Source organism: Camelus bactrianus, chromosome 32, assembly GCF_048773025.1.
Source record: "Camelus bactrianus isolate YW-2024 breed Bactrian camel chromosome 32, ASM4877302v1, whole genome shotgun sequence".
In the NCBI taxonomy this organism is placed as follows: Eukaryota; Metazoa; Chordata; class Mammalia; order Artiodactyla; family Camelidae; genus Camelus; species Camelus bactrianus.
In genome coordinates this window covers 22,338,085-22,365,680 of record NC_133570.1, presented here as the reverse complement: position 1 = coordinate 22,365,680, position 27,596 = coordinate 22,338,085, and the positions used below count along the sequence as shown (strand labels likewise).

The window sequence follows — 27,596 nt, the reverse complement described above, 5'->3', positions numbered from 1 at the left end:
TCCCAAGATCGTATGTAACCTGTCAGTCTCAGGCAGTTGTCAGAAACCCTTCAACGCTGGACCCTCTTTCCGCCTCTGAAATTGCTACTCCCTCCTCGGCCCGTTCATCCCTCTCCACCCTCCGCTCGTTTTCTTTTACTTCAATACTTGATTGTATCTGTGCCTTTGGGGCTTCAAATCCTTTTCGGAAAGAGGTGAGGCACGGGTAACAGGGGTGAGAATGCTCTTCCTCCCCTGGTTCCTTCCAGGTTTCCCCAGTTTCCCACCGCCCTCAGAGCACCTGTCGCAGGTTGTAAAAACAGTGCGGCCCGTCACTTGGCGGCTGCTCGGGGCCAGGCCCCAGGCTCGGCTTCCCAGGTGCAACAGGCGGTGGGGCGGCGGGCCCGCAGCCGCGATCGCGCGGAGGTGCCAAGCCTCCCGTGGGGTCCCGCGCGCCGGATCGGTGGGACGCCGCGTGCGCGCTCGCCGATTGGCTGGCGGAGCCGGTACCGGAGCCAATGGGAGCGCACCTTGTTGTTAGGCGCGCCGCCGGCCGGCGCGGGGTCGAACCGACGGGCCGTTGCCGTGGAGACGTCCGGTGAGTTCACGGGCGGCGGGGTCGGGGCGGCCCTCGGGTCGGGGCGGGGCTCCGCGGGGCCCGAGGGGCCGGGGCCTGAGGGGCGGCGGGCGCGGGGACTCCAAGGCGGGGAACCGAGCGGCGGGCCGGGCCCGGCTGCCGCGCGGGCCTACCGCCGGCTCCCGCCCCGCTCGGGGGGCCTGGGAGGGGCTCCGCCCTGGCGGAGGGGGTTTCTGTGACCGCGCGGGAGCCGCTGTCCAGCCTGAGGCTGTGGGTGCGGAGCCCGGCGCTCGCCCGTCGCTCCCGTCCTTCCGCTTCACCTTCATGGCAGCGCCGGCGGTGAGTGCGCGGGTAGCGCCCCTCACAGGGCGGAGATGAAGCCGAGGGGACTCGCTTGTCCCAAGTCCCCAGCTCTCCCGAGGGCCGGGCGACTCCGACCGAGAGCCCTGACCGCGCTGCCTCCCGGCGCAGGCGGACGCTGGCCAGGTGGAGTCTCCCGGTGTCTGCAGCGCCTCTTTGGGTTAGGGGCCCCACTCTCTGGGGTCGGCTTACTTCAGGGCGTGCTGTGTATGCGGGTTCTGTGCTACCCGGGGCCAGGGTTGGACCCGAAATAAATTCAGAGTTGAGGTTCAGGGGTCGGCAAACTTTTGTTGTAAATACAGTGGCTTTCATAATATTATTATCATGCCCTGTGACTATAATAAGTCTAATTATACTTAGTGTAAGTATTTGGGGGCCATACTTTGCTTAGCTCCGAATGAAAGTGGGGAGAGTGGGTGGGCATCCTGGTCTTGTTTCTGATCTTAGAGGAAACGCTTCCAGCTTTTCATCATTGACGATAATGTCAGCTGTGGGTTTGTCACATACGGCCTTTATTAAGTTCCCTCTGTGCCCACTTTCTGGGGAGTTTTTATCATAAATGGATGTTGAACTTTATCGGAAGCCTTTTCTGCAATTATTGAGATGATCATACGGTTTTTTTTCTCTTGTTTTTTAATTTTTTATTTTTATGAGGGGGAGGTAATTGGGTTTACTTATATTTGGAGGATTGAACCCAGGACCTCGTGCATACTAAGCATGCACTTTACCACTTGAGCTATACCCTCCCGCCATTTATCCCCTCCGCCGCCCCGTTTTTTATTCTTCAGTTTGTTAATGTGATGTATCACATTGATTGATTTGCGGATATTGAAAGATCCTGGGATAAATCCCACCTGTTCATGATGTGTGATCTTTTTAATATGTTGTTAGAGTCGATTTTCAGAAGTGTTGCTTTGTCTACTTAGCTCTGGTATTGTACTGAGAGTGGTGGTGTTGCAATACAATATAGGGACACTATTTGAATTTTATGTTTTATGTAATTCTCACGTGTCACAAGTATGAATTTCTTCAACCATTTAAAAATGTAAAAAGCATTTTTTTTTTTTTTTTTTTTTTTTTTGCTCTTGGACTGTACAGAAACAGTGGGCTAGTTAGCTTGTGGACCCCTGGTCTAGTCCGAAGCCTCAGACAGTGGAGGAAACTGAGACCCAGAGAGGGGCATCTTTGGCCAAGTCAGTCACACAGCCGGGTAGCGCCCCAGCTGAGCTGGAGACCCAGGCTTCCCAACTCCCAGGCCAGGGCAGGTGAGGAAACATTACCACTTATCACTGGATCAGGGCATGAGGTGTTTAGTGTGCTGCGGTTATGTGTCCTGAAAGCCACGGATACCAGCCTCTATTAAAGAGTTTGGAAACTTGTTAGGTTTCACTCCTGGATGTGCTATTCTGAGAAAATGCAGCTGCTCTGCTGGGAGTCTGAGAAATGAGTACTGGATACTTTTTTTCTCATCTTTATGCAAAAGCTGCTTGCTTTTTTACTATATTTTTTTAAAGCTCCTTTAAGTGGGGTTCTGAGGTCTGTGGTGAATAATATGGACATGGTCCTCATCCTCACATTGCTTACAGATGATAAATACATAATCTCAAGTGGTTATTTCTTTTTTGGGGGCGAGGGTAACTAGGTTTGTTTATTTAATTATTTACTTATTAATGGAGGTACTGGGAATTGAACCCAGGACCTCATATATGCCAAGCAAGTGCTTTACTGCTAAGCTATACCCTCCCCATCCTTCCACCTATCCCCTTTCTTTCTTTCTTCCTTCCTTCCTTTCTTTCTTTCTTTAGCATTCTTTTTCATTGAAGTATAGTCAGTTTCCAACATTGTGTCAATTTTTGCTGTACAGCATAGTGTTTCAGTTATACATATATATATATATGTTGGTTTTCATATTCTTTTTCATTATAGGTTACTACAAGATATTGAATATAGTTGCCTGTGCTATACAGAAGAAACTTGTTTATCTATTTTATGTATAGTAGTTAGTATCTGCAAATTTTGAACTCCCAATTTATCTCTTCCCACCTCCCCTTACTCCCAGTAACCGTAAGTTTGTTCTCTATGTCATTTCCCCCTTATCTCTTTTTAGAGTTTTCATTTTAAACTACTTTTAGATTTAGAGAAAAGTTGCAACAATAACACAGTAAGTGTCCATCTGTCTCTCACCCTGCTTCCCTAATGGTAGCATCTTGCATAATCCTGGTACAATTATCAAGGATGGGAGACTAATATTGATACAGTTATTATTAACTCAACTACATACCTGGTTGGAATTTTCACCAGGTTTTCCACTAGTGGTCTACTTTCATTCCAAGATCTCATAGTGCGTTTAGTCATTTCTCCTTAGTCTCCTCCTTAGTCCTGTACATTTCTTAGTCTTTTCTTACCTTCTTGGCCTCTCTACTTTTGAAGAGTCCTAGTCAGTTACTTTGTCTAATATCCTTCAGTTTAGACTTGTCCATTGCTCTTTCGTGGTTGGGGCGAGGTTATGGGTTTCAGGCCCGAGTAACAGTGTGTCCTCAATGTGTTGTATCTTGTGGTCAAGATGTTGAGATGTTTTATTGCTGGTGATATTTCCTTTGATCTCTCGGTTTAGTTGGTGTCTGCCAGCTTTCTACACTGAAAACTTGCTGTCTTTCCTTTCCAGTTAGTAAGTGTCTTTGGGGGAGATACTTTGAGAGGATGCAAATCCTGGTTCTGGCAAATCTATACCCACTGACCTTAGACCCTCCATCTGTGGGTCTTTGTGGTGTTTGCCTGAAGATAATTATCTGTTTCTTTTTTTTTTTCCTATATTTATTAATTGAAATTCAGTTGAGGGAAGTGTTATCCCTTCTTGTTTATTTGGCTGTTTATTGTATCGGTGTGGATCCCAGGGTATTTGTTTTATTCTGTGAGTGGAAATCTAATATTACCATTATTTTGTTGCTTGTTGTTTGGCTCCGGCTATTTGGGGTCTCGTTTGCGTTCACTACTGTGTCCTGTCAACAAACCCTCATCTTTTTTTTTCAGCGTTTACTTTCTGGCACCGCAGAAGGTTCCAGGCTACCGTGTATTTTCTCTGCCCCAGGCCTGGAATCACAGTTCTTTTCTGTCTTTAGTCATATGGTATCCAGTCAAGACACTGTTTTCCAAAGGCTAGTTCTTTTCCTCCTCATCCCCTTCAGTGTAGTTATGTTATTTGTAACTCAGCAGGTTCATTGATAATACTTAAATTCCATTTTGTGATCCCCCTAGATCCTGTTTGATTTAACAGCCACTTCCCATCACCCCTCCCCCAGCCTTAGGCAGCCGCTGGTAGAACTCTGCCTTATCGATCTGCCTATTGTGGCCACTTCAGAGAAACAGAATCATACATTGTATAGTCTGTGGCTGCTGCTTTCTCGTACGTTGTGTTTTCATGGTTCATCTGTGTTGTCAGTGGTCCTTCCCTTTCATGGCTGAGTAATATTCCATTGTGTGGATATACCACATTTTATTCATCCATTCATCTGTTGATGGACATTTGAGTTGTTTCTACTTTTTGGTTATTCTGCATAATAATGCTGTGAACATTCCCTCATTAATTTTGCAGCTACATATTACGTTACTGTCTGGTGGTCACAGTGTCCATCATGGCATAATTTATGGTGAAGCGGCAATTCCCAGAGTTAATCAGCAGCATTGTCTTTCCCTACATGGATAACCCGGGAGATAAAATAGCTATCTGCCTAGGGGAGTCTTGAGTCTTCCTTGTCTGTGAACCTTCCTTGTGAGGACCTGTGGAGAACTCAGAGCCTGTGGCGGAAGCCCAGGCGTGAAGTCATTGCTGTTGGCAGCGGTCATGTTCATTGTATTTTATCCTAGTGTAGCACATGTTCAGTCTGTCTGCCACAGCTCTTTTCCACCGCCTGTGGGGCCCTTCCAGGACCTTTGCCAGTCTCTCAGGTAGGACTCTTTCTTTTTCCTCCCTCTGCCTTCCTGGCTGTTTTGCTAATGCTGCCCCTCAGGCCAGAACCCCTGGTGTCCCCATCCCCGTCTCCACCTTCTTCCAGGTGCCCAGTTCTGTGCGTTTGCCTCCGGGAATGTGTCCATCCCCACTGCCACTGCCCCAGTCAGGTCCCTGGCATCTCTTTGTTTAATAACAGCGAATAGTTCACACACCATACAGCTCATCTTTGTAGGCGATACAGGTCAGCAAGATTTACTGTGTTCATACAGTTGTGTAACCATCACCACAGTTAGTTTTACAACACTTTCATCACCCCAGAAAGAAACCCTATACCTATTACTGATCACCCTCACCTTTCCCACCACCCCCATGTCAGGACTGTATTCTGTTTTATGACTGAGTAATAATTGATTATAGGGACATACATCAGCAATGACATTTGATTTGCTTCCACTTTTACTCTGTCATGAGTAATGCTGCTGGGAACATTCGTGAACATGTTTTGGTGTGGACGTGCTTTCCTTCACTATAGGTAGAAACCTAGGAGTGTAATTTCTGTGTCAGATGTTCTGAGCAGCTGCTCCCCTTGTCACCTGCTCAGCAGTGTATGAGGTTCTCATTTCTCCCCCGTCACCTCGGTTGGCCATGTATGAGGTTCTGATTGCTCTTCTTGTCACCTACTTGGCAGTGTGTGAGGTTCTGATTTCTCCCCTTGTCACCCCACTTAGCAGTGTACGGGGTTCTGAATTCTCCACTTGTCACCCAGACATCAGTGTATGAGGTTCTGATTTCTTCCCCTGTCACCCTGGTCGGCAGTGTATGAGGTTCTGATGTCCCCATGTCCTCACCCCTCCTATCACTTTTTGCAGATTTTGCACTGGTCTGCCTACCTCTATTTTTTTTTTCCTGTATATTTCTAAACTTTCATTCTCCTGAAAGCTCACAGTGGCGCCCCTGTTGCCTGCGGAGGAGTGTTGCAGTTTGCTGGCCTGGCCCTGCGCCCCCGCAGCGCTGTCCGGTCCTCACTGAACACAGGGCTTCCTCCTTGGCCTCCCTCCGTCCCTTGGAATGAATTGTTCTTCTCCAGCTTTAGATGTGGCCTTTCTTTCTCTTTACTTCATTCAGCTTTTGAAAAAGATAATCGTTTATAGATCTGTTACCCTAGGGAGCAGTGAGCCCTGGGGGCATGAGTTGGTCTCACTCTTCTGTGTACCTGGAGCCTGGTGCCCTACCTGGAAGGGCACATGCTCCGTCCCATGGACTGAGGGCCTCCCTAGGTGACAAGCCGCATAGCTGTCCTGAGTCTCATTAGCCTGTACGCCCAGAGCCTGGAGATCCGAGGGTTTGGAGATGGTTCCGGTGGCTTCCTGGCTCTTCCTGGGCCTTCTTTCAGCCTGTCCCATTTTCTCTCCAGGACACTTGTGGGCAGTTGCGCCCCCCAGTGATGGGCAGCGGTGCTGTGCGGCAGTGTGAAGCCCTCCGAGTATGGTGCGTACCACTCCCTGATTGACTGCATGGTGGGGGTGGTGGGGTGTTTTCTCAGGTGGGCCCTGAAGGCTGTCAGTCTAGAGCAGCCTTTCCCCGGGAGGGCTCTTGGCACATTCAAGGTTGTGGTTGCCTGACTTTTTGCTGATGCGGTTTGCAGGGCCTCATTACCATTGCTAAAAAGGCACAAAGTTAACCCGCTTTGTTGGGATCTGTTTCTCCAACACCTGGGTCTCCTGCTGTGTTGGGCTGTTGCTGGGGTGTGCCCAGCCTCTGTTCCTTTTGTAGTGGACATGCTGGCCGAACAGATTGTTCTGATCCTTCTTTTTCCCTAGACGACCGCTTGTCAGTCCCGCGTGCTGAGGGAGCGTAACTGTATGAGGCAGCGTGTGTTACACAGAGTTAAGTTCGCGGTAGGTTATTGGAGAGACGAGTGACAGCTCATCTGAAAGCAGCTCTTGTCTTCTCTCAAATCTCTGCTTCTAGATTCGAATTGCAGCCTTAAATGCCAGCTCCACGATTGAGGATGAGCACGAAGGAAGCTTTAAAAGTCACAAAACCCAGACGAAGGAGGCGCAGGTGCGTAATCCATGGTCCTTCTCTGCAAGTGGACTGCGATTCTCATTTCTGTAGGTGGCACCTCTTTTAAATGTGTTCAGATGTCTTCTTAATGGGATTGTAGAGGAAGATCCCATTTTGAAAGACGGCCCGCTCTCCACCTCACATTCAGCCTGCTTCGGTGCGAGATGGTCACGCTGCAGAGAACCCTGTTCTTTCTGTGAGTGTGCGCGGCCCATCCAGCCGGGGCCTGTTCTCTGCACGGGCTTCAGGAGCTGGCACCCAGGGTTTGGCAGCACTGACAGTCCGTGATGCGTGGAGGCTCCCTGGTGCGCTCCCTGCTTTCCCAGGCGAGGTGGTCCTGGAGGGGAGCTGCCTTGCTTGGGTCTCGCCAACGGTCTGTGCTCTCGATTCCTGGTCTGTCCTCACTGCCTGGCTTCACTCCCACTTCAGCTCCCCACCTCCCTTCCATCCATCCTCCACCCACGTCCTGCCTGAATACAGCAGGATTGGCTTCTGTCTTGGCTTTCCCTGGCGTAAACACACACCTCCCCTTCACGGGAGAAACCAGGACAGCCGGAGCCCTCTTATGTCTCATGCCAGCTGTCTCTGGTCCTCAAGGGACGTCAGAGGGGCCTGATGCACCCAGTGCCCCCTCCGCCCCTCCCTGTAGTGATCAGGCCAGGGCAGCGCGGTGGGCATAAACCGTGGAAACCATCCCTGTTCTTGCCTAGTCCGTGACTTGTTCCGGCTGGTGTGGCCGCTCTCCTGACTTCACCCAGGAAGTGTCTGCAGGTCTCCGGGAACCTTGGCATTGCTCTGACCCTGTGCCCTCAGTCTGTGTTTTACTATTGCTTAGGCTCAGTTGAGCCTGCATTGCTCATGTCTTCGTGGGGGTCTGCTGAGGGGTTCTTCTCCCAGTGAGGAGCTCCTGGGGGGCTGGAGTGTTAGAACTGTTTCCACCACAGAGGATCCAGAGACACAGCCTTGACTGCAGCCCCCTCACACGTTGTTGGCTTAAAGAGACAAACCTCTGTACGACATAAAAATGCCTCCTGTCTTGGTTTGCAGGAAGCAGAGGCTTTTGCTTTATACCACAAGGCCCTGGATCTGCAGAAACATGACCGGTTTGAGGAGTCTGCCAAGGCCTACCATGAGCTCCTGGAGGCGCGCCTGTTGCGAGAGGTGAGGCTCCAGGAAGCCGGGTGGGCCCTGAGCCAGGCAGCCTGGGCCTGCCCTCTCCCTGCCCACTTCTGGGCTGGGGAGCCTGGGCACATGATGTCCCCCTCTGTCCTCAGCTCCTCTGCACGCAGGGTGTCCCCTCACTGGGTTGCCGTGAGCATCGGGCGAGTCCAGAGAAGCACATAGGACAGTTCTTGGTGCAGAGTGAGAGCTCGTAACTGCTGGCTGTTGTTACTCCCAGACCTTCACAGCTGCTCTGCCCTGTGGGGCAGCGTGCTGTCCCCGTTTCCTGGTCATGGAAGCAGAGGCTTAGTGAGGTACCCAAGCAGTCAGAGCCGGGGTTGGAGCCACAGGTCCTGACCCTGAAGATCCGGTTGGCAGCACGTTCAGGCAAATGCTGTTGGGGTGCTGGCCCCTGAGCTTGGCAGGCCTGTGTAGATGCACCAGGGGCTTTTGAAAAGCATCGTCGAGGAGAGGGCTGGGAGAGCTCCACAGCCACGTGGAGACACAGAGAGGGGCGGGCAGGGCAGGATGTGGGCCCAGCAGAGGGGCTGTATGGTGGTGAGTGCATCGAGCTTGGGTTGGCGGGTCATGGCAGTGTCACTGGGAGGTTTGGGAACAGGTCTTAGCCTGAAACTGAATTAGGAAGATGAGTGTTTCATTAGGAGGAAAGGACTTGTTTCCAAGCAAACACCAAACCCAGATGATGTGCACTGAGGAAGCAGGACAGGCCCCGTCTCCTGGAATACAACCTTTCCTTTGGGCAGAGTCTCCTGTGTCCCAGGAAGGCAGACACTGCGTTGCCAGCCCCGCCTGGGTGGTTTCTACCTCCTATAAGTATGCTCAGTAAGATGTTATCCCTTCTTGCACTCACTGTGTCTCTCCGTATACCTAAGTATAGCTTGTTACGATTCTCTGGTGCTGGTTTAGTTCTTGAAATGAGAGCCATGGGAATTGTGACCTCCGTGCCCCGTTAGTAGGAAGTAGGTGAGGGCCCCGGGAGGGAGGTGACTTTATTCCACGTTCACCATGGGCCACATGCTGGGCCTGTTTCAGGAGTGCGTCTTCCGTTGCAGGCCATGGAGTCGATGGGAGTGGGTAAACTCAGTGCGGAGCTGGCAGTCTGAGCTCAGAGCTGATGCTGGTGGGCCTGGCACCCGACGGGGGCGGGCGTGGGGCCTTTTGACTGCTTCGCTGGCTGAGCGTCGGCCCCGTGGTCAGAGGTGTGTCCATCTCTATATCACTTTCAGCCTTAAACGACTGTTTGAGCGTCCTCCCCTTTCGCTTATTGTAAACAATTGAAAAGTATGGAAAATACATAGGAAAGTTTCTTTTCACACTTACTTGAAACTGGCATTAAAGTAAATTTCGTAATTACGGTTCCACAAACACCTGGCATAAACAGGCCCTAGAACACTCTGACCCCCTCAAAGACGTGTGCAACTCGGCCGGCGCACATGCTGGGCCCGCTGGAGGGACGTGTGCGGGGAGCGACCCCCATCCCTGGGGGGCGGCAGTGCCTGTCTGGAGGTCAGAATGGTGCTGAGTCCGGCTGGTCAGTGAGGTGGAGGCTGGCTACAAGAGCTCCCGCTGCTGTGCTGATGCCCCACTGACTGTCCACCTCTGGTCTAGACGCACGCGCTCTCTGTCAGTGTCATTTTTTGAATAGTTCTGGGCCTGGAGGGGCCGAGGTTCCTGGGGGCCACCTCTGGTCAGCCTGAGGGGTGTGTTTCTTTGAGAAAATTGCCTCTGTCCTGTGGTTAGAGCAGTGGTTTTCCTAATCAGGGGTTCTTAAAAGTTGTAAGGTTTTTCAAGAGTGGTAACAAAAGCTGCAGTGGAATCAGAGTTTATAGAAAGCATGTTGACAGTCTCTCCTCTTTTGACTCACTTTCACACTTGATATTTTGGGTAGGATTTACTGTCCACACATTGCAGGGGTCTTTGGGACACTAACTTTCTAGTTGAAGAGGCTTGTCCAGTCACGTGATGAGTGACAGCTGCCTGACTGCCCTTCTGCTGCGGGGTGTGTCAGATGCGCAGGTTGGCTGCCAGGCACCTGTCTGAGGTGAAGCTCCGGGCTCTGCCTGTTGCCCCAGCAGCCTCCTTACACCCTGTCCCCGTTCAGAGCTGCTGGGGCAGGGGTGGGGAGGAGCTGCCGGCTGGCTCCAATGCCATAAAGGTCACCGGCCAGGCTTGGGCCCTTGGCACAGGTAATGGTGGGAGGGCTCCCTCTGTGTCTCTTGTGGCCTGCAGACTGCCTCGTGGTGGTCTGGCCTTTCTTTTCTGTATGCTCAGGTCTGGAGGGAGTCCTTGAAGATCCTCTGGGGCCGTGCTTTCATTTACCAGTGGCCAGTGGCACCGGGCTGGCCTGGGGGCCTGCAGCAGAGGCCAGCCCTGAAGACAGATGTCCTGTGCCCGAGGCTTCTAGGCCTCTGTGTCACTTTGCTCCTCTCTTGTTTTGTTCACAGGCAGTTTCGTCTGGTGATGAGAAAGAGGGCCTGAAGCACCCGGGGCTGATGCTCAAGTATTCCACGTACAAGAACCTGGCCCAGCTGGCAGCGCAGCGAGAGGACCTGGAGACGGCCATGGAATTCTACTTGGAGGTGCTCACTGCCTGCGGTGTCTCTGAAGCTCTCCGGGGAGCCAGTGGGGTGATGGTCCTGTGGCTGAAGAGTGTGTAGTGAGCGGTGCACCAGTGAGCTGTGGTGCCCCAGGCCCTGCCCAGTGGGCGACGTCAGCGAGTCCAGGGGCCGTGTGTGCGTCCTTCCTCTGCTGTGCAGGTCCCACGTAACCCTGGGTGATTGCTTACTTTCTCTGGGTCTCCAGGTCTGCAGCAGTATAGGTGGAGTGATATAAAGGAGGATGCTGAGAACAGAGTCTGACACCTGGCACCCATGCCCGTTCTCCATAGTATTACCATTATTTCTGCCTCACCGGCACCCTCTGAACAGATCCATCCTTGCTCCCTCCTGCAAGGAGGGCGTCTCTGTGCTCACGTTAGGGATGAGGAGGTGGGGCTGTCCCCCTCAGGGCATGAAGAGATCTTTCTAGAATCTCAGATGCTGCCTGTATTTTCTCTTAGTTCTGCTTGCCCTTTACCTATTAAATATGTAAGGAATGCAGATGTTCAGGGTGATGAAACATATTAAGAAAGTGTTCTGAGTGAGATGAGGAGGCCCACGTGATTTCTTTTTGCTAGTCCCAGTTGTCTGGGGGGCTGGGCCGATGTGAGCCCTCCCGTCACCCCCACTCCTGCTCAGTGGGGAGCTGAGCAAGCACGGCCCTCTGCTTGTGCTGCTTCCAGGCGGTCATGCTGGACTCCACCGACGTCAATCTCTGGTATAAGATTGGACACGTGGCTCTGAGGCTCATCCGGGTGCCCTTGGCTCGCCATGCTTTCGAGGAAGGGCTGCGGTGCAATCCTGACCACTGGCCCTGCTTGGACAACCTCATCACCGTCCTGTACACCCTCAGTGATTACACAAGTGAGTTAGGCGCGGCTGCTTCCCCCCAGTCCCTCGAGTTTTGGTCTGGGATGTGGGGGCGCACGGTTTGGGTAGCTGGAAGCTTCCTGCCCAACTTTTAGGGAAGGTGAAGCTGTGTCTGCTTCCCTGCTTTGCTCTGCTGTCTTTCTTCCTCGTTTGAGGTTTATCCATGCGTGGCAGTAACTGCAGTGAGAAGCGTGTCCTCTGAGAGGTTTTCCCTCCGGTTCTTGTTTCATCCCATCCTGGGCCGTTTCTGTAATGTGCTGACAGACGGCCGCTCCCCACTCCTACTGCCAGGAGCTCACTTCCTCTTTCCAGTGTCTCGTTCTTTGGTGGGGCAGCAGGGCACCTGGTCTGATCTGTGCCTGACGGGGCTCCAGTCTGCCTTTCAGGTGCTTCAATCCCGGTCCCCAGCCTTGCCCTGCTCTGCAGGGGGAGCGCTGGCCCCTTGCATGGGCCGATCCCAAGACAGGCACCAATTGGGGTTCTGAGGCTCAATTCCTCCACATGCCCTCTGGCCTCCTTTGTCAGCAAAGCCCGCCCAGCCTGCTGTGTGTCTGCTCCAGGTGGGGCCATGTGGGGCATGGGCCTTCTCTGCCCTCTTGGCTGTGGGGCCGTCTGAACGCCTTGTCTGCCCGGTTCCTCTATACAGTTTGACCACCCTGTGCTTGCACGCTTGTGTGTTTGCAGACTTAGGCTCTCGTGTCTACACCACAAACGTCCTTGTGTGCCTCCTGTGTGCCTGCTAACGGTTGCCCTGGTTTCCACCCTGTGGGGTGCAAGAGACTTGGGCTCTTAGATGTTCTTCCTGGAGCTTGGGTGCCACCTAGAGGTGGATGGGCTTCAGTGTTCTGCCTTCTTTCCCGGGCCCCTGGTTTGGAAGGTACACTTGAGCTTCCATCCCTGTAGGAGGATCGGGTTGGCTCCCTGCTAACGCGGGTGTCTGTGAGAGCCCTGACGGATTTATACACATTGACGGCCAGAAGCAAAAGTCGCACGTTAAATTGAGGCCTAGCGGCAGCTCATGCACTCAGATGCACAGGCAGGGTGCTCAGGACCCACGTGCTGACCATCTCCTGCTCCCTTGGGACCTCCAGGGCTCCCTCTGCAGTGGCATGGTCAGCTCTGCCCCGTCCAGATGCTCAATGCCACCCTGGTTTTCTCTCTGGAGTCTCGGGGGGCCACCCTCCAGCCACCACAGTCCCAGAAGAAACCGTGTCCTAGTTTGTGTGAGCAGGAACCGCTGAGCTGCCTGTCCTGCGGGGAGTTGGTGGCTCATGAGCAGCACTGCTGCCTCTCCTCTCCCGGCGCCCATGCCCCTGTGTCCGCCCTGCCTCTCCTTCCTCCTCCCCAGCTCCGTCTTCCGCTTGTCCTGGACACAAGAGACCGGCACCCACACTCAGTCTCGGGAGCTGGGCCAGGTGCAGGGGTCCCAGTGCCCAGGCAGAGTGGAGCTGGCGCCCTGTGCCGGTGCCGCTGCCCGGGGGTCCTTGGGGAGGCTGTGGGCCTGAGTGGTCACACCGGCCAGGGCCTCCTCCATGGTGAGCGCGCAGGTCTTGTGACCCCTGGGGCCTCCATACCCTCTGTTTTTTCCCTGGGTGCTGGTTTGCCTGTCACCACTGCCACCTCTGGAGGAGCCTTCCTGCTGGTGATCCCAGAGCCCTCAGCCCCCCCTCATTATATTGGTGTGAACGGTGCACATGCCTTATACTGCAGGCAGCAGCTTTTTTTGTAAGAACAGTTTCTAAAAAAGAAAAGTAAAGGAGAGTGGGAGATACTGGTGAGCGCAGGAGCCTTCTTCCCCATGCGAGCGGGCTTCCCTGATAACGTCCCTGCTCCCTCCCCAAGCTGCTCAGCAGGCGCAGCCCCAGCCCAGTGTGTGATGTGTGGGGGTGGGGACCTCCTCACCCAGGCCCGGGCAGGGCCCTGGGCCGCTTCCCGATTTCCTGAGGGCCTTGTTCAGACAGGCGAGTCCCTGCAGGCCCGTGGGGCTTACTTTCCTAGAGGTGGGATCTCTGGGTTGAGGGTCGTGCAGGGTGCCTGTGATTCTCAGCCTGCCCTCCCCCCGCAACGTGTAGGTTTGCCCCTCGACCCGTGGATATCACTGTGGGTATCATTTCTTTCAGAAGCGGTTCCCGATTGAATTGGTTAAAGTGGCATCTCCTTGTTTACCCTGCATTTCTTGGGTCCCAGAGTAGGACAGGTCCCTGGTGTCACTGGCAAGGCCAGAGCTTCAGTGCATGCCCAAAGGTCACGCTGCTTCTTTCACCACCAGCGTGCCTGTACTTCATCTGCAAAGCTCTGGAGAAGGACTGCCGGTACAGCAAAGGGCTGGTTCTCAAGGAGAAGATCTTCGAGGAGCAGCCATGTCTCCGCAAAGATTCCCTCCGCATGTTCCTTAAATGGTGGGTCTGCAGCCTGGTGGCCAGGGGACTGTCTGCAGCGTGTGCATCGTGTCCTCTAAGCTCCTGTCCTCTGTACTTCACCCCGCTTCGCCCCTCACCTGGTGGACCAGCTTTGATCTGCTGTGTCTGTTTACCGTGCACCTAATCTAGGTGGTGCCTCCTGCCCGTCCACCACCTGCTCTGGCCCCACGGCATCCCTGGGCGCTGGAGGCAGCCTGCTGTCCCCTCGGCCCCGCCCCGCCTGCCCTTCCCCTCTCCCAGGCTGTGCTTCCTGCACTGCCCACGTTCCATGTCCCCAGCTCGCCTCTGACCCTGGCTGGCCGCCTGCCTCCAGGACTAGGCTCATGCTCGGTGGCCTCGCCCGGGAGGCCCTTTGTCACCTGACCCCCTGCTTCTCCTGCTCCTTGGTCCCCCAGAAAAGCCATCCCATATTCTGGCAGATTCCGGGCCTGGCCCTGTTGTGCTCTGTGCTGTCCTGCACCCTGGCTCCCATGGTGCCCTCACCTGGACACCCCACCTCTCCCCTAGTTGTGTCTTTGTGCCTCCTTCCATGTTCTAGCTCCCAGGTCCCCTCTGGGCCACTTTCCAAGCTCAGGCTGCCTCCCTTTACCCTGCCCTCTGGTGTTTACTTGGCCCAGGAACTTACTCGCTGGGGTGTTAGTGGTTATTTGTCTTGGTGTTTGTCCTTCATGAGACTGTGCCTCTGGTTCGCATGTGTCTGGAAGGAACAAACCTTTGGAGAGGGAGATGAGCGTGTGGACGGATGATGAGTCCACATGTGTGCGGCTCCGAGGTGCAGGCGGGTGGCGGCAGGGGGACAGGTCCTGTCTGGCCACCGGAGGCAGAGGTGTGTCTGTGGGAGGCATCCGAGGCCTCAAACTCCTGCCCTTTCTGTAGAGTTTCGTAGGCTTTGCTGAACTCACTTGGTCTGATGACTTTTTTGGGTTGGGCTGGATGGGATAATTAAATCCTTGAAAGGTTTTCAACAATAATTGAGAGCAAGGTTTTATTTTCTGTGGCTTCTCTGACATGACTTCTATGATCCTGTTAATACGGAGGAAAACCCGCTGCTCAGTGATGAACGGTAGTCAGAACAGGGGGCATTTGTCATTTTTAGTGTATGTGGGTATTAAGAATGCTAATTACTGCCCTTTCTGACCCACACTCAGGTGGTTGTTTTATGCACAGGAAGCAGTAGTACAGATTAGAGGGTATTTACTGCATCCGTTCTGTGTAGAATTTCAACCCTGACTCCAGCGTGTAACACGGCAGTTTCTCTCTTCACACCTGCAGCGACATGTCAATCCACGACGTATCGGTGAGCGCGGCCGAGACGCAGGCCATCGTGGACGAGGCCCTGGGGCTGCGGAGGCGGAGGCAGGCGCTGACCGTGCGGGAGAAGGAGCCCGATCTGAAGCTGGTGCAGCCCATCCCCTTCTTCACGTAGGTCCGGGGCTGGGGCTGGGGGCGCGGGGCCCTGTGCAGGAGGGGCCGAGGTCCCACCGGGCTGGTGCTGGGGCAGGAGCTGGGTACACGCCAGCCGCCGGCTGCAGGGAGTAGGCCCGGGCTCCTCCCAGTCGAAGGTAGCCTGGCTCTGCTGTTGCTAGTCTTGAGCTACCCCTGCCGCTACTGAGAAGGTGGGCTGCTCCTTGGGCTGCTCTTGGACTCTGGGCAGGTGCCTTTCCCTTCCCTTCGTCGGTGGTCAGGATGCCCGTCCCGTCTAGGGGATGGGGGCTGGGGAGGGTCCCTTGGGGCTGTGAGGGGCCAAGGCAGGGAAGGAAAAGTAAGAAATCTCTTCTAGGAGCTTCCATTTGGTTAGACTCTGGGTTTTGAAGCCCATCCTCACTCCTCCACAACATTCACTGCATGCTGGCTTCTTGTTGGGGGCTCGGTGTGATGGGGCCCCATCCCTCACTGGAGGCAATCCCTGGGTGCTCAGTCAGCAGGAGGAGCACATGTGGAAAGCTGGCCGGTGCCTCGAGGAGATGGAGTTCGTGATGGGGTCCATGCTGCTCTGGGGGTCAGGGAAGGCTCAGAGCCAGACCTGGAGTCTGATGGAGGAGTGGGCACTGATCAGGCATAGGGGCTAGGGGCATGGGCGGATGTTGTTGCCAGGCAGAGAGAAGCCTGTGCAAAGGCCCTGAGGTTTGCGGCAAAAGTGAAAGCAAGCTGGCATGGGGAGAGTGCAGGTGGGTGTGAGAGGAGGTGGGGCAGCCCCAGGGGCACAGGCTGAGTACTTGGTTTTCAGTTTGAGGGCGCAGGAAGCTGTTTAAGGGTGAGTGGGTATGTCATGCCACAACACGTCTTACACAACACGCAACACACAGTGATTCACGACACAACACAGAGGAGCAAATGTCACACAGTATAACACACCATGATGATAAAACATGCACACAGCATGTGTCATAACACATGCCACACCTTACCACAGCAGAACACGCAGCACACAACCTGTCGCGACAGAACGCACAGCGGTCTCAGTGCACATCCTGTAGGCCCCAGCCCACGAGCTGTTCATCCCTTTAAACCACATCCTTGTTAGCAGCCCTCCTCCCAGATAATCAGGGTAGTGGCCACAGAGCGATGTCACAGAGGTCTGAGAGACTCAGCCTTGTTGGGAAGGAGTTTTTGAGTGAGTCAGTGGTTTCCCTGCCTGCCTGGTGGGATTGGAACATGCCTGAGGCCAAGACCCCTTGGGGACTGGGGTTGTGGGGGGTGCTGGGCTCCTGGTCCAGCCCAGCTGTTCCACCAGCTGTCTGTGAACTGGGACCACCCACCCACCCCCATGGAGACAGGGCCCTGGGTGCCTCTGTTGCATCCTCACAGGCCGGCTGGCCCTGTGCTCGGAGCACCCATGGTGGGTGCTGACCAGGTGTGGTGACCCTCTCTTTGCAGCTGGAAGTGCCTTGGGGAGAGTTTGCTGGCCACGTACAACCACCTCACCACCTGCGAGCCCCCACGGCCCAGCCTCGGCAGGAGGATCGACCTTTCCGACTACCAGGACCCCAGCCAGCCGCCAGTGTCATCCTCCATGGTGGTGGCACCTGTCAGCGTGATCCAACCGAGCCCTGTCAGCACCAACCCGGCTGTGACCCTTGCAGAGCCCGTGCTCCCTTATGGTCCCGTGGCCACAGCCAGCTTCCCGCTGCATAGCCCCAGCCTGCTGGAGACAGGCATTCCCACAGGTGAGCTGGCCTCGGAGGTTGGTTTCTGGGGAGACCCTGTTTGCTGAGCAGGAATGAGTGTTGGGGGGCCCTGGCCTCTCCAGAGGGTCGGGTCCTGCTGGTGCTCCCTGCCCCACAGGGGTGCTTCTGGGTCTGCTCCCAGGACCTCCCCATCAGGGGCTGCTTCAGCAACGGAGCTCCTGCAGGGAGGGGCTGGGGCTCAGGGCGGCGGCTCCTCAGACCACTCGATGCCCAGTTGGTAAGTCCTGGTATAAAGCTCGCCCCTGCTTGTGACCTGTGAGCTGGCAGGTCCCTCTGCTGTTCTGCTCTGTTGCTGTCTTGTGTCCAGACCTAGCGCTGCTGTGCACTGGCATTCTGAGTTCTTTGGCTTTAAGAAACAGTCAGCGAAGTTACCACCACACAGGGTAGTATACTTTTGAATGGTTTTATAGATTTTTATTATCATCAGAGTTGGGAAATAATTTCCGACAGAAGGTCCTAAACCTTTCCTCGATTTCTGTGTCACTGATGAGGAAGTTTCTGAATGAACGTGTACATGGTTGTTTCTCACTTTTGACCTAATCATACGTGACACCCCTGCTCTGTGTATGAGTCACACGAGTCACCCACATTGTATCGCTGGGTGGTGGGTGGTGGGCAATGTCAGGTCACCGCTGCCTGCTCTGTCCTGTCCCAGGTTCATCCTGAGGCCAGCTGGTGGGAGGGAGGAGGAATAGGAGTTTGAGACCCTGGCGGTCTGTAGCTGTGGAAGGGTGTCTTGAGATGTGGCTTGTGGGCCCTGTGAATTTGAGAAAGGTGTGAGAGTTGAGCGGTTTGAAGTGGACTTCTCTTGGGCCCTTTGTGGTTGAGGAGGAGACGGGAGGTTGGTTGGAGGCCAGAGAAGATAAGATTAAAGATGTAGGCAGAGACATGACAGGCTGCCGTGCCTTGTGGCACCTTTTCTGAGCTTGCTGCTTACAAGATTTCAACTTGCGTTCTTTGCAAAGGTGATGTTTCTGGGGGAGACAAATCCAAGAAAGGGGTAAAGCGGAAGAAGATTTCAGAGGAGAGCGGGGAGACAGCAAAGCGGCGGTCTGCCCGCGTCCGAAACACTAAGTGCAAAAAAGAAGAGAGGGTGGACTTCCAGGAGCTCCTGGTGAAGTTCTTGCCGTCCAGGTACTGTGCACTTCACAAACCTCCAGCCTCCATCACCCATAATGTCTCTCATTCCGTGGCCACCCCCGTTCTGTGTGCCTCCTCTGTCTTCCCGTGACATCGGTGCAAACGGCTGGGCACAGGGCTCTGTGGACAGAGATCTTGGGTTTTCTTGCCGCTGCTGTCTGAATCCTCCTGAAGGCAGGAGCCACAACTTGTGCATCTTTCCGAGGACCCCGCGCTGCCTGGCCCTTGTGGGGCTGGAAGTGACTTGTTGCTGGGGGCCTGGGGCTGCTGCTTCTCGGGTGCAGACGCTGGGGCACCTGCACGGAAGGGCACCCCGCTGCTGGGCTTCTCCAGGCTCAGTGAGCTTCCCTCAGGTGATGGGCTTGTCCCTTGGTTTCCCTGGTTCTCAGTGTTCCTCAGGGAAGGTGCCCGGAGGAGACGGGCCAGGTGTCCCGGAGCTGTGCGGCTGTGCACTGTGCCCTGTCTGTGGTTCTTCACCTGCTTTTTGTCCTTGACCTTTGAGCTCCATCAGCTGCTCCCGGGCCCGTGGTTTCCGAGCCTTCCTGGGGTGGGCGGGAGGCAAGTGCTGGACCTCTCCGTGCCCTGCCTTCTGCCCCCAGCTGAGTGCAGAGAGCAGTTCAGTTCTGCCATAGGTCAGCTTCTGCCTTCTGACATTTGATGGCATGTCTCCTGTTGGCTGGGCTTCTCCCATCCCTGTGTTTGTGCGTTTGTACCATTTTACTCTTTCACGGGTACTGGAGTGGGGTTTGGAAGGTGTGTGCTCAGCGAGCATCCTTAACCTGTGTCCTCGGCTGGCATTTTAGCTTGTGACAGCGACAGCTGGTTTCAGTGATGATGTGTCCAAGTGGAGGAGGAGGAGGACCAGGGGCTTTAGGTGCGTTGTGAGTCTGTTTTGCTGCTGGATTAATGATTTTCCTGATTTGTTGCCTTTGTTTTTCTGTGGTGAAAGTGAGATGCTCAGAAGTGGAGTTGCTCTCAGAGAGCCGGGGACACAAGGCCCTCTGCTCAGCTCCTCAGGCCCCACCAGGAGCCGTTTCCCTTCGGAAGAGCTGCAGGAGGTGCCAGGAGGTGTAAGGGACCTTTCCCGTCTCCCACCCCTGGGTCTTGCCCCTGGCCCCTGTGGAACGGTGTCCACCTTCTTTTGTGTCTTTATTTCGACTGCTGGTTTCCTGTGTGATTTCCACTCAGCTGCTTTGGATGGTCAGGCAGGAGCCACACGACGCTGGCTCAGGGCAGTGCCTGGGGATAGGGGGTAGGTGGGATATGCCCTGACTGTCCGTCTGCAGGGTCTGCTCCAGCAGGGTCCCGGGGAGCGTGGGGAGAGGGTTGCCGGCCCAGAGAGGCTGCCCCAGGCCCAGGCTCTCTGAGGACCCCTGGGGACCGCTCTGAAGGGCCCCGGGTGGCCCTGCACTCCACCCGCCCCCCTGCTTTCTCTTCCCTCACCAGGCCCCCCTCCCCTGGGTCTCAGGATGTCTAGGGGGCTCCTCGGGCTGTGCCTTTGTTCCTGTTCTTGTCCTGCGTCCTCGCATGGACGTCCCCCAGCGCAGCCTTCCTGACTGCTCTCCGGGTAGTACCCTGTGGACTCTGTCACAGGCTCTCTGTGGGGTTGGTCCCTGTTTGGGTTCTTTGTGTGTCTGCTTACTCTCCGTCCCTCCTACTAGGAGGTGAGCTGACTGGGCGGGTGCATATAATCACCTGTTGACGGAATGGGTGGAGGAGGGGGCACAGGCCAGGCCAGGTCACGAGGGCCCGAGAGAGGCCCGGGTCCCGGACCTGCTGCCCGTGTGTCATAGCCTCGTGCCCATCTCAGGTCTCCTTACTCCTGGGAGGAGTTCAGGTGCTTGTGTTGGAATGTGAGTTTGGTGCGTTCCGCGCAGGTTAAGAAAGCTGGACCCCGAGGAGGAAGATGATCCCTTTAATAACTATGAAGTCCAGTCAGAAGCCAAACTGGAGAGCTTCCCGAGTGCTGGGCCTCACAGGCTGTCCTTTGACTTGGCCACGTTCATGGAAGCTGGTAAGAGTCGAGCTGTGGGAATTCTCCCTGCCGGTCTCCTGTAACCCTCCAAGGGCTATTCTGGGTGGGGGGTGGGTCGGTTTTTTTTTCAAGTGTGGTCCACGGGCTGTCTGGGTTTGTCTTGGGCCTGAGCTCTGTGATCAGCAGGCAGGTCTGCTGAGCCGTCCAGGCTGGCACCTGACCCTGCTGCCTGAAGGGCACGGGCTCTGCCGGTTGAACGTATCCAACACGGCTGTTGTGTGTGGACGGGCCGCTGGGCGCCGGTCTCGGTGCTGTTGTGCGTGGTCTCACTCTGCACCCGTGCCCACCGTGGCCCCGGAGGTTGAGAGAGACTTGCTTACGGTGGTGCGGGACGGAGTGGGTGGGAGCTGACCTTTTCCTGCCCCTGCCCTGGCCTGGATGGGCCTTCAGTCAAGTCAGGCTGTTTCTCTCTGGGCAGAGAAGCAGGACGTGCAGGCCTTCCTGCTGGGGAACCTGACCAACGGGGGCGCCCTGGAGCTGATGATGCGCTACCTGAAGAGCATGGGCTCTCGTTTTTTGCTGCGGTGGCCGCCAGGCCTGGCGGAGGTGGTGCTCAGCACTTACCACAGCTGGAGGAGGCACAGCACCAGCCTGCCCAACCCTCTGCTCCGGGACTGCAGCAACCAGCACATCAAGGTTGGGGCCGGGGCCATCGCGGACTGGGGGCCCCAGTGGGTGTGATGCAGGGGCTGTAGGGCTGGTTTGTGCTGAAAAAGATGCCTGGGGCGAGTGGCGGATGCGATGCAGTTGGGGTGAGAGTGGGGTGCAGGGCCCTCAGGAGGCTGCTGCTGGTGGAGCCAAGGTGGTGGGTTGGGGGACTCTGGCGGGGGGTGCTTTGGGCTCCGACGGCTAGTGATGGGGTGGTCTGTGAGATGTGGGAGAGCAGCGAGAGGCTGGGAAGAGTGCAGACTCGCTGTGATCCAGGTGCCGGGCCGTTAGTGGTTTCCGAGTGGATACAGGACACCCCCTGCACATGCACTCGGCTGGCCAGGCCCCTGCACTCAGTGCCTCCTGGGGCCCAAGGGAACCGGATGCTATGGCCCTTCTCCCATCGGAGGAGGAAAGCTGACTCCGAGGAGGCAGCCCTGGCAGCTTTCGGAGCCCCCAGGCAGTATTTCTGGCTGGGGGCACAAAAGGTGGGGGAGCTCAGGGTTGACATGTCCATAGGGCCATGTGGGTCAGTGCCCCTGGCCGTGTGGCCTCTCCTGGGACACCTCAGGGGCAGCCTCCTGGCAGCTTCTGCCCACCAGGCCTGCTCCTCTAGGGCACTGTGAAGCTGCTAGAGGAGACGAGAGTTTGATTCTTAGATGAATCAGGCTGGTCATTTCCCAGCTGTGCCCACTTGGCCAGAGCAGTGTTTCCTTACTGCTGAGTCCCAGCTTCCTCATGTGCCCCGGGAGCCACCTGACCCCTCTGGCACTTTTAAGGGTTGAGCATTGTGGGTGGCAGGGCTGCCACTTCCATAGGGCAGCCCCTCAGGACTGAAGGTGGGTTGCCTGGCTCCTCCCAAGTCTGTCCCAGTGTCCGTCCACGAGCCTTTTGTTACGTCCTGGCAAGTAGCCACTGATCACTTATGAAGCAGAAAGTAGATAGAGGGAAGATTGATGCTCTCATCAGAGTAGATTTTAGTTTAGGTTCATTCAACTCCTGACCCTTGACCCCTCTTTGTGACCCCTTCCTGACCCTCTGCTGCCTGTCTGGCAGGACATGATGCTGATGGCTCTCTCCTGCATGGAGCTGCAGCTGGACCAGTGGCTGCTGACCAAGGGTAGAAGCTCTGCAGGTAGGGGTGCCCTGTGTTCCATGGTGGGGGTGACTGAACCCTCGGCAGCTGGGAGGAAGTAAGGCTGGGGAGGCTGAGTCATGATTCAGACTTACTTGTGTAGGGGGCACGTTTCCTGGGTCAGCTTGTCAGGCCAGGAAAGATCCAGGGGCTCTGAGAGTCCCTTGGACACTCGGGAAGCAGTTGGCAGCAGCTGAGCCCCAGGGGGAGCCACGTGCCTGCTCTGGTTACTCAGGACTGACGGACGTGGGCTTGTTTTCACCGGTTATCACCTGATGTGTCCTCAGGAATTGTTCTAGGTGATGTGGGTCATTCTGACTCAGACCATCACCTGCTGAACAGAGATGCTCCACATCCAGCCTGCGGGACGAGGTCCTCCAGCTCTCAGGGTCTCTGTCTGGCTCTGACACCTGCTGCTTGGGGCGCCCATCGGCACTGAGGCCGGTGTGACAAGGGCTTGGGGCGACCTCTGGGAGCAGAAGGGCATGTGGGCCCTGTACGTGAGGTTGACTCCAGGCCTGATGGTTTTCAGTGTCTCCTCGGAACTGCCCCACGGGTGCGGTGAGTGGCAGGTTCGGGCCTGACTTTCCAGGAGCCCACTTCTTGGGGGACCTCCTGCAGCTGTCGTTTGCCTCGTCCCAGCGGGACCTGTTTGAGGATGGCTGGCTGGAGTTCGTGGTCCGCGTGTATTGGTTGAAGGCTCGGTTCCTGGCACTGCAGGTTGGTGTGTGGTTGGCCTCCAGGAAGGACCCTGTCGGTGGGGAGAGAGCCGGGCGCATGGTTGGTGTGTGTGCATGTGTGCGGCACTGCTGGGGCCTGGGCTTAGTTTAAGGAAGTGGATATGGTGGGGAATCGGCACATCTTGGGAATCCCAGCACAACCGCAGCTCTGGAAGGGATCTTGTATACCCCTGTAGACCATACAATATGGCCTCTTTGTGTGTTTTCTTGGGAGCCTGAGTGCACGCACAAGGAGGTGCAGTGCTCTCTGGACGGGAGTAGCCACCTGTCTGGGTGAATTCTTGGAGGGCTTCCCTGTGGAGCCTGTCTGCAGGCTGATGCGGGCTGCCTGTCACCCAGCACCGTGCACTGGTGCCCAGGGCACTGCAGGAGAATGAGGACACGGCCACACTTAGTCCTGGACTCGGGACTACGTCTAGATTTGGGCCTGATCCTGGCTTTGCTACCTTCGCTCAAGGTCTCGAGCAGATTCCCGACCTTGCTCTGGGTCCTGTGTCTTCACCTGCACCATGAGGTTAAAGACACGCCCCTCAGAGTGGTGTGAATCATCCACTCAGCTATTCATCCAACAGATGCTTACCGAGCCCCAGCTACATGCCCGCCCTGTTAGCGGGGAGAGCAGTGTTTGGCTGAAAGTGCCCTCATGGGGCCCCCAGTCTGGGGGGATGAGGCCGCGGGGCGGCGCAGTCAGTGCCCGTCCCCTGCGCAGGGAGACATGGAGCAGGCCCTGGAAAACTATGACGTCTGCACGGAGATGCTGCAGAGCTCCGTGGCTGTTCGTGCTGAGGTGGGCGCTGAGCCCAGAGACATCGTCATCCGCCTGCCCAACCTCCACAACGACTCGGTCGTGTCCCTGGAGGAGGTGAGTGGGCGTTTGTTTATTGCTGTCTTCTTGGTCAGAGGCCCACCCTGTCTGTGAGGACAAGGCAGCAGCCCTCCGTGCTGAGCAGGGCAGGCTGCAGGCCGGGAGAGGCAGCTCTGGCGCACGGGACACTTAAGGACTCGCAGGTGTGCTGCTGACGGGGGCTCGCCCTAGGGGCAGGTGCCGGTAGCAGGGGTGTCTGCCGGCACAATTGAGAGTGTGGCTGCTCAGCTCTCCGGCTTGTGTGTGGCAGTGACCCCGCTGAGCTGGAGGCACCCAGCAGAAGCAGGCCAGTGCTGGTCTAGGCCTGGGGCTGGGTCAGGGGGCTGGGGTTCCAACCCTGCTCCCACTGCAGCCTCAGGCCCCATGCCCACAGGTCCATGTCTGTGACGCGTCCACACTAGCCAAAGGTGGACTTCAGACTCCTGCGGAGTGGTTTCAGGGCCAGGCCACATGCAGCACCCCTGCTGCTGATGTCCAGGGACTACAGTGGGCCTCCTGTGAGGAGAGGGTTCTGTGGTCAGTAGTGAGTGCCAGCCTTTGGCCGGGGCCTCGCCAGGTCTCTGGCAGCCTTATACACTGTGGTTCCGGGAGTCTGGTTGGCTGAGCTGTGACCACGAGGCTGCCCTACTGTTTTGGCAGATACTTTCTGGAACCTCTCTGCTTCTGAGGTGGTTTTGTTTTTTTGGTATGTCTATTCTTCAAAGACTTGAATGCCTTGACCTTAACAGAAATGGTTTTGGTAAAGTATTCATCGTCCTCCTTGTCTGGGTGTGATAAATGCAAAACCCCAGCCGTATTCAAGGAGCCTGTGAGGGGTTTGTCGTCAGGCAGCGATTCCGGGCCTTTTCCAGATTGACAAGAACCTGAGGTCACTGGAGCGGTGCCAGTCCCTGGAGGAGACCCAGCGGCTGTACGAGGCTGGCGACCACAAGGCGGTCGTGCGCCTGCTCCGCCCCACCCTGTGCACCAGCGGGCTTGACCGGGCCAAGCACCTAGAGTTCATGACGTCTGTTCCCGAGAGGCCGGCCCAGCTGCTGCTGCTGCAGGTGTGTGCTGCCCTGTGCCTTCAGCCGCCTGTCCTGTTTGCTCTGCACATGTTTATTCTCTGGAGAATTCTCCTTGAGAAGGTAGCAGAGAGAAGTGGGAGTAAAAACTTGCTCCCTCGGCAGCCAGGAAGTTGTGGTCAGAAGGCGCGGGGAGAGTGGAACCTAGAGGTCTGCCTGGCTTGGGGTGAGCCCGCGCTTGGCTCTGAACTTCTGCTCAGCAGAGGAGGAAGGAGAGCCAGCAGGGTACCAGCCATCCCATCCCCCTGTTTGTGTGTCTGCCTGTGTTCTCTTACTACTGTCTAAATTAACTACTGAGTCCCTGTGAAAGTGGATTAAATACCCACACAGTGTAAAGACTGGAGAGAGGGTGCGTAGCCACATAGGATGGAGTGGTTGAAGAGAAAGGACAGCAGTGCTCTCTGGGCTCCCCCCACGCCTCTGTCCTGAGCTGGTGGGCACCTGCGTCTGCGGGGCGCTGGGTGGCCTCTCAGCCCTCTGTTGTGGGGATGGGCGTTGTCCTCACTCGGGGGCCGGCATGGGGATTCTCTGAGTTAGCGGCTGTGGGCGTTGGGCCTGGGGCGCAGCAAACCAGGGGTGGGTGCCAGCTGTCACAAGGCCACTGGTGACCAGGCTTCCGTGTTCATCGGTGGTCGTTCTGCTTTTTAGCTCTCCCTGGCCTCACGTGCCAGGGTGGTGTCATGTCCTTGTCTCGTCTCTGACTTTCTGGTGGCCCAGCCCCGGGCCTGTTTTAGTCATGAGGGGTCGGCTCAGGCCTGTGGCCTCCACATCTGTGCCCATGGCTCCATCACACCTCAGCGGCCCCTCCCTGCTCGAGTGCTGATTCCCTAAAGAAACAGGTCCCGATATCTTGGCAGTTAGGGTGTCTAAAGTTGGAGGTGGTTTTGATCTGCATTCAGATGAGTTTCTGCCCCACACCTGTCTGTCACCTTGAGGGTGGTAGCTCTCGGCTAGGGTGAGATCAGAGCCTGATGGGGCTCCCAGAAGCGGCTCTGTGCGTTCACGGCCAGGCTGAGTCCCACTCACCAGCTGGCCTGGTGATAAAGGAGGCTCAGACTAGACCTGGAACAAAGGAAGGGGAGCGTGACAGAAGCAACGCTCGCAGGGGAGATTTGAAGGCAAGTGGGAGCAGGTGTGGGATCCAGAGGGCTGGGCCAGGTGCTCTGCGGAGCACTATCTGCGGGCCTCCCTGACATGGCATCCAGAGGCAGGGACTGATGGAGCCAAGGCCACCCCTCTGTGGCCATGCTCAGGCCCCCTCCACAGACAGCCCTCCCTGTGGAGACCACCCCCCCCAAGCCGTGGTGCTGGAGCTGCGGTCGGTTGGTGGCGGCTCGAGGGAGGACCAACTAGGTGGTGGGGTCAGCTGCCCCTCGTGCCTTTGTCCCCAGCTCCCTGCCCGCTCCCCGCCCCTTATAGCGCCTTTCCCCACCCTCTCCCGCGTGCAGGACTCCCTGCTCCGGCTGGAGGACCACCAGCAGTGCTTCGAGTGCTCCGAAGTGGCTCTGAATGAGGCTGTCCAGCAGATGGTCAATGCCACTGAAGCGGCCGCCAAAGAGGAGTGGGTGGCCACAGTAACCCAGCTGCTGGGGGGAATCGAGCAGGCGCTCTCGGCAGACAGCAGTGGCGGCATCCTAGAGGAGGCATCCTCCACTGCCGTCCTCACCCGGCTCACCAACAACCTCATCCAGGTAACCAGCCCCTTCCTGCCCTGCCGGCCCCTCCTTCACAGCGGGCACCCCAAGGGAGTGTGGGTTTCTCTGGCTGCGGCAGCCGGGCCAGTTGTGCACTGATAGCAGACCTGCCGGGGCCGCTCACATCTGGGGTTAGAGACGGGGCTGCACTTGGCACCGCAGGCATCACTGCTCTGCTGAGCCCAGGCCACCCTCGGGCCTCATTGCCCTTCCATGGAGGCACCTTTTCAAGAACTAGGGATGTGTTCCTCGCGCACCTCCCCTGGCAGCCTCCCTCCAGGGTGCGGTCACTGGAGGCGCACTGACTACTGCTTCCGCCTCCTCCCTCACCCCCTGCTTCTCAGGTGCCTCTCTGGGGTTGGGCCTGGCACAGCCGCTCACCTGGAAACTTCTACCTGACCCTCCCCTGCTTGAAGCCCCACTGCGGCCCCTGTTTGCTTCCCTCACAGCAGCCAGGCTGATCCTAGCTCTCCTTCCTTGGGTTGTCAGCTCCCCCGTGCCCCGTTCAGCAGTCAGCCTCGTGTCTGGTGCATCAGGAACTGCAGGCGGCATAAGGGAGGGCAGAGCCAGCTGTGGCTGTGGCTTTCTGGTCTATGGCGTGCCGGCATGCTGCTAGGTGCTGGGGCACCAGCCCTGCTGAGACACCCCCCCCCCCCAGGTCATCGACTGCAGCATGGCCGTGCAGGAGGAGCCCAAGGAGCCCCATGTCTCCTCCGTGCTGCCCTGGATCATCCTGCACCGGGTCATCCGGCAGGAGGAGGATACTTTCCGCTCCCTGTGCCACCAGCAGCAGCTCCAGAACCCAGCTGACGAAGGTGCTGGGACTTGGGCCAGTGGGGGTGGCCCTCAGTGGGGTGGCCTTCAGCCTGAACATCCTGGCCTTTTATCTCTGCCCCAGGGCTGCAGGGCCCTGGCCAGGCGCTGTGAGTGGGCCTGGGCTTGGTTGGCAGGATTTTTCGTGGCACTTGGATGGAGGCAGAGGCTCCCCAGGGAGCTCGCTGTACAGCGTGGGGCGGGGCTGTGGCGTGTGATGTTTGTCTCATCTGGTGCGGGTGGCAATGCGGAGGAAATGGCAGGTGGCAAGGG

General features: G+C 56.5%; 1 protein-coding gene across 4 annotated transcripts in view; it reads left to right on the top strand.

The window, feature by feature from the left end:
- The first annotated feature begins 498 nt into the window (after window positions 1-498).
- Window positions 499-27,596, top strand: part of CABIN1 (calcineurin binding protein 1) — a 92,734-nt gene continuing 65,636 nt past the window's right edge. Inside the window, exons 1-18 of one of the 4 annotated variants that reach the window (XM_074355983.1) lie at window positions 499-577; window positions 6,280-6,353; window positions 6,837-6,929; window positions 7,980-8,093; window positions 10,559-10,693; window positions 11,395-11,575; window positions 13,851-13,980; window positions 15,274-15,423; window positions 16,879-17,168; window positions 18,155-18,323; window positions 20,207-20,343; window positions 20,783-21,000; window positions 22,069-22,147; window positions 22,680-22,867; window positions 23,597-23,749; window positions 24,604-24,798; window positions 26,265-26,507; window positions 27,169-27,325. In XM_074355983.1, coding sequence (XP_074212084.1) covers window positions 6,351-6,353; window positions 6,837-6,929; window positions 7,980-8,093; window positions 10,559-10,693; window positions 11,395-11,575; window positions 13,851-13,980; window positions 15,274-15,423; window positions 16,879-17,168; window positions 18,155-18,323; window positions 20,207-20,343; window positions 20,783-21,000; window positions 22,069-22,147; window positions 22,680-22,867; window positions 23,597-23,749; window positions 24,604-24,798; window positions 26,265-26,507; window positions 27,169-27,325 — 2,635 coding nt within the window. In that variant the 5' untranslated portion in view covers window positions 499-577; window positions 6,280-6,350. Of the gene's footprint in view, window positions 578-638; window positions 896-2,054; window positions 2,182-6,279; window positions 6,354-6,836; window positions 6,930-7,979; window positions 8,094-10,558; window positions 10,694-11,394; window positions 11,576-13,850; window positions 13,981-15,273; window positions 15,424-16,878; window positions 17,169-18,154; window positions 18,324-20,206; window positions 20,344-20,782; window positions 21,001-22,068; window positions 22,148-22,679; window positions 22,868-23,596; window positions 23,750-24,603; window positions 24,799-26,264; window positions 26,508-27,168; window positions 27,326-27,596 lie in introns of those variants that run through there. The other 3 variants (XM_074355980.1, XM_010955445.3, XM_074355982.1) reach the window with 3 other exon arrangements.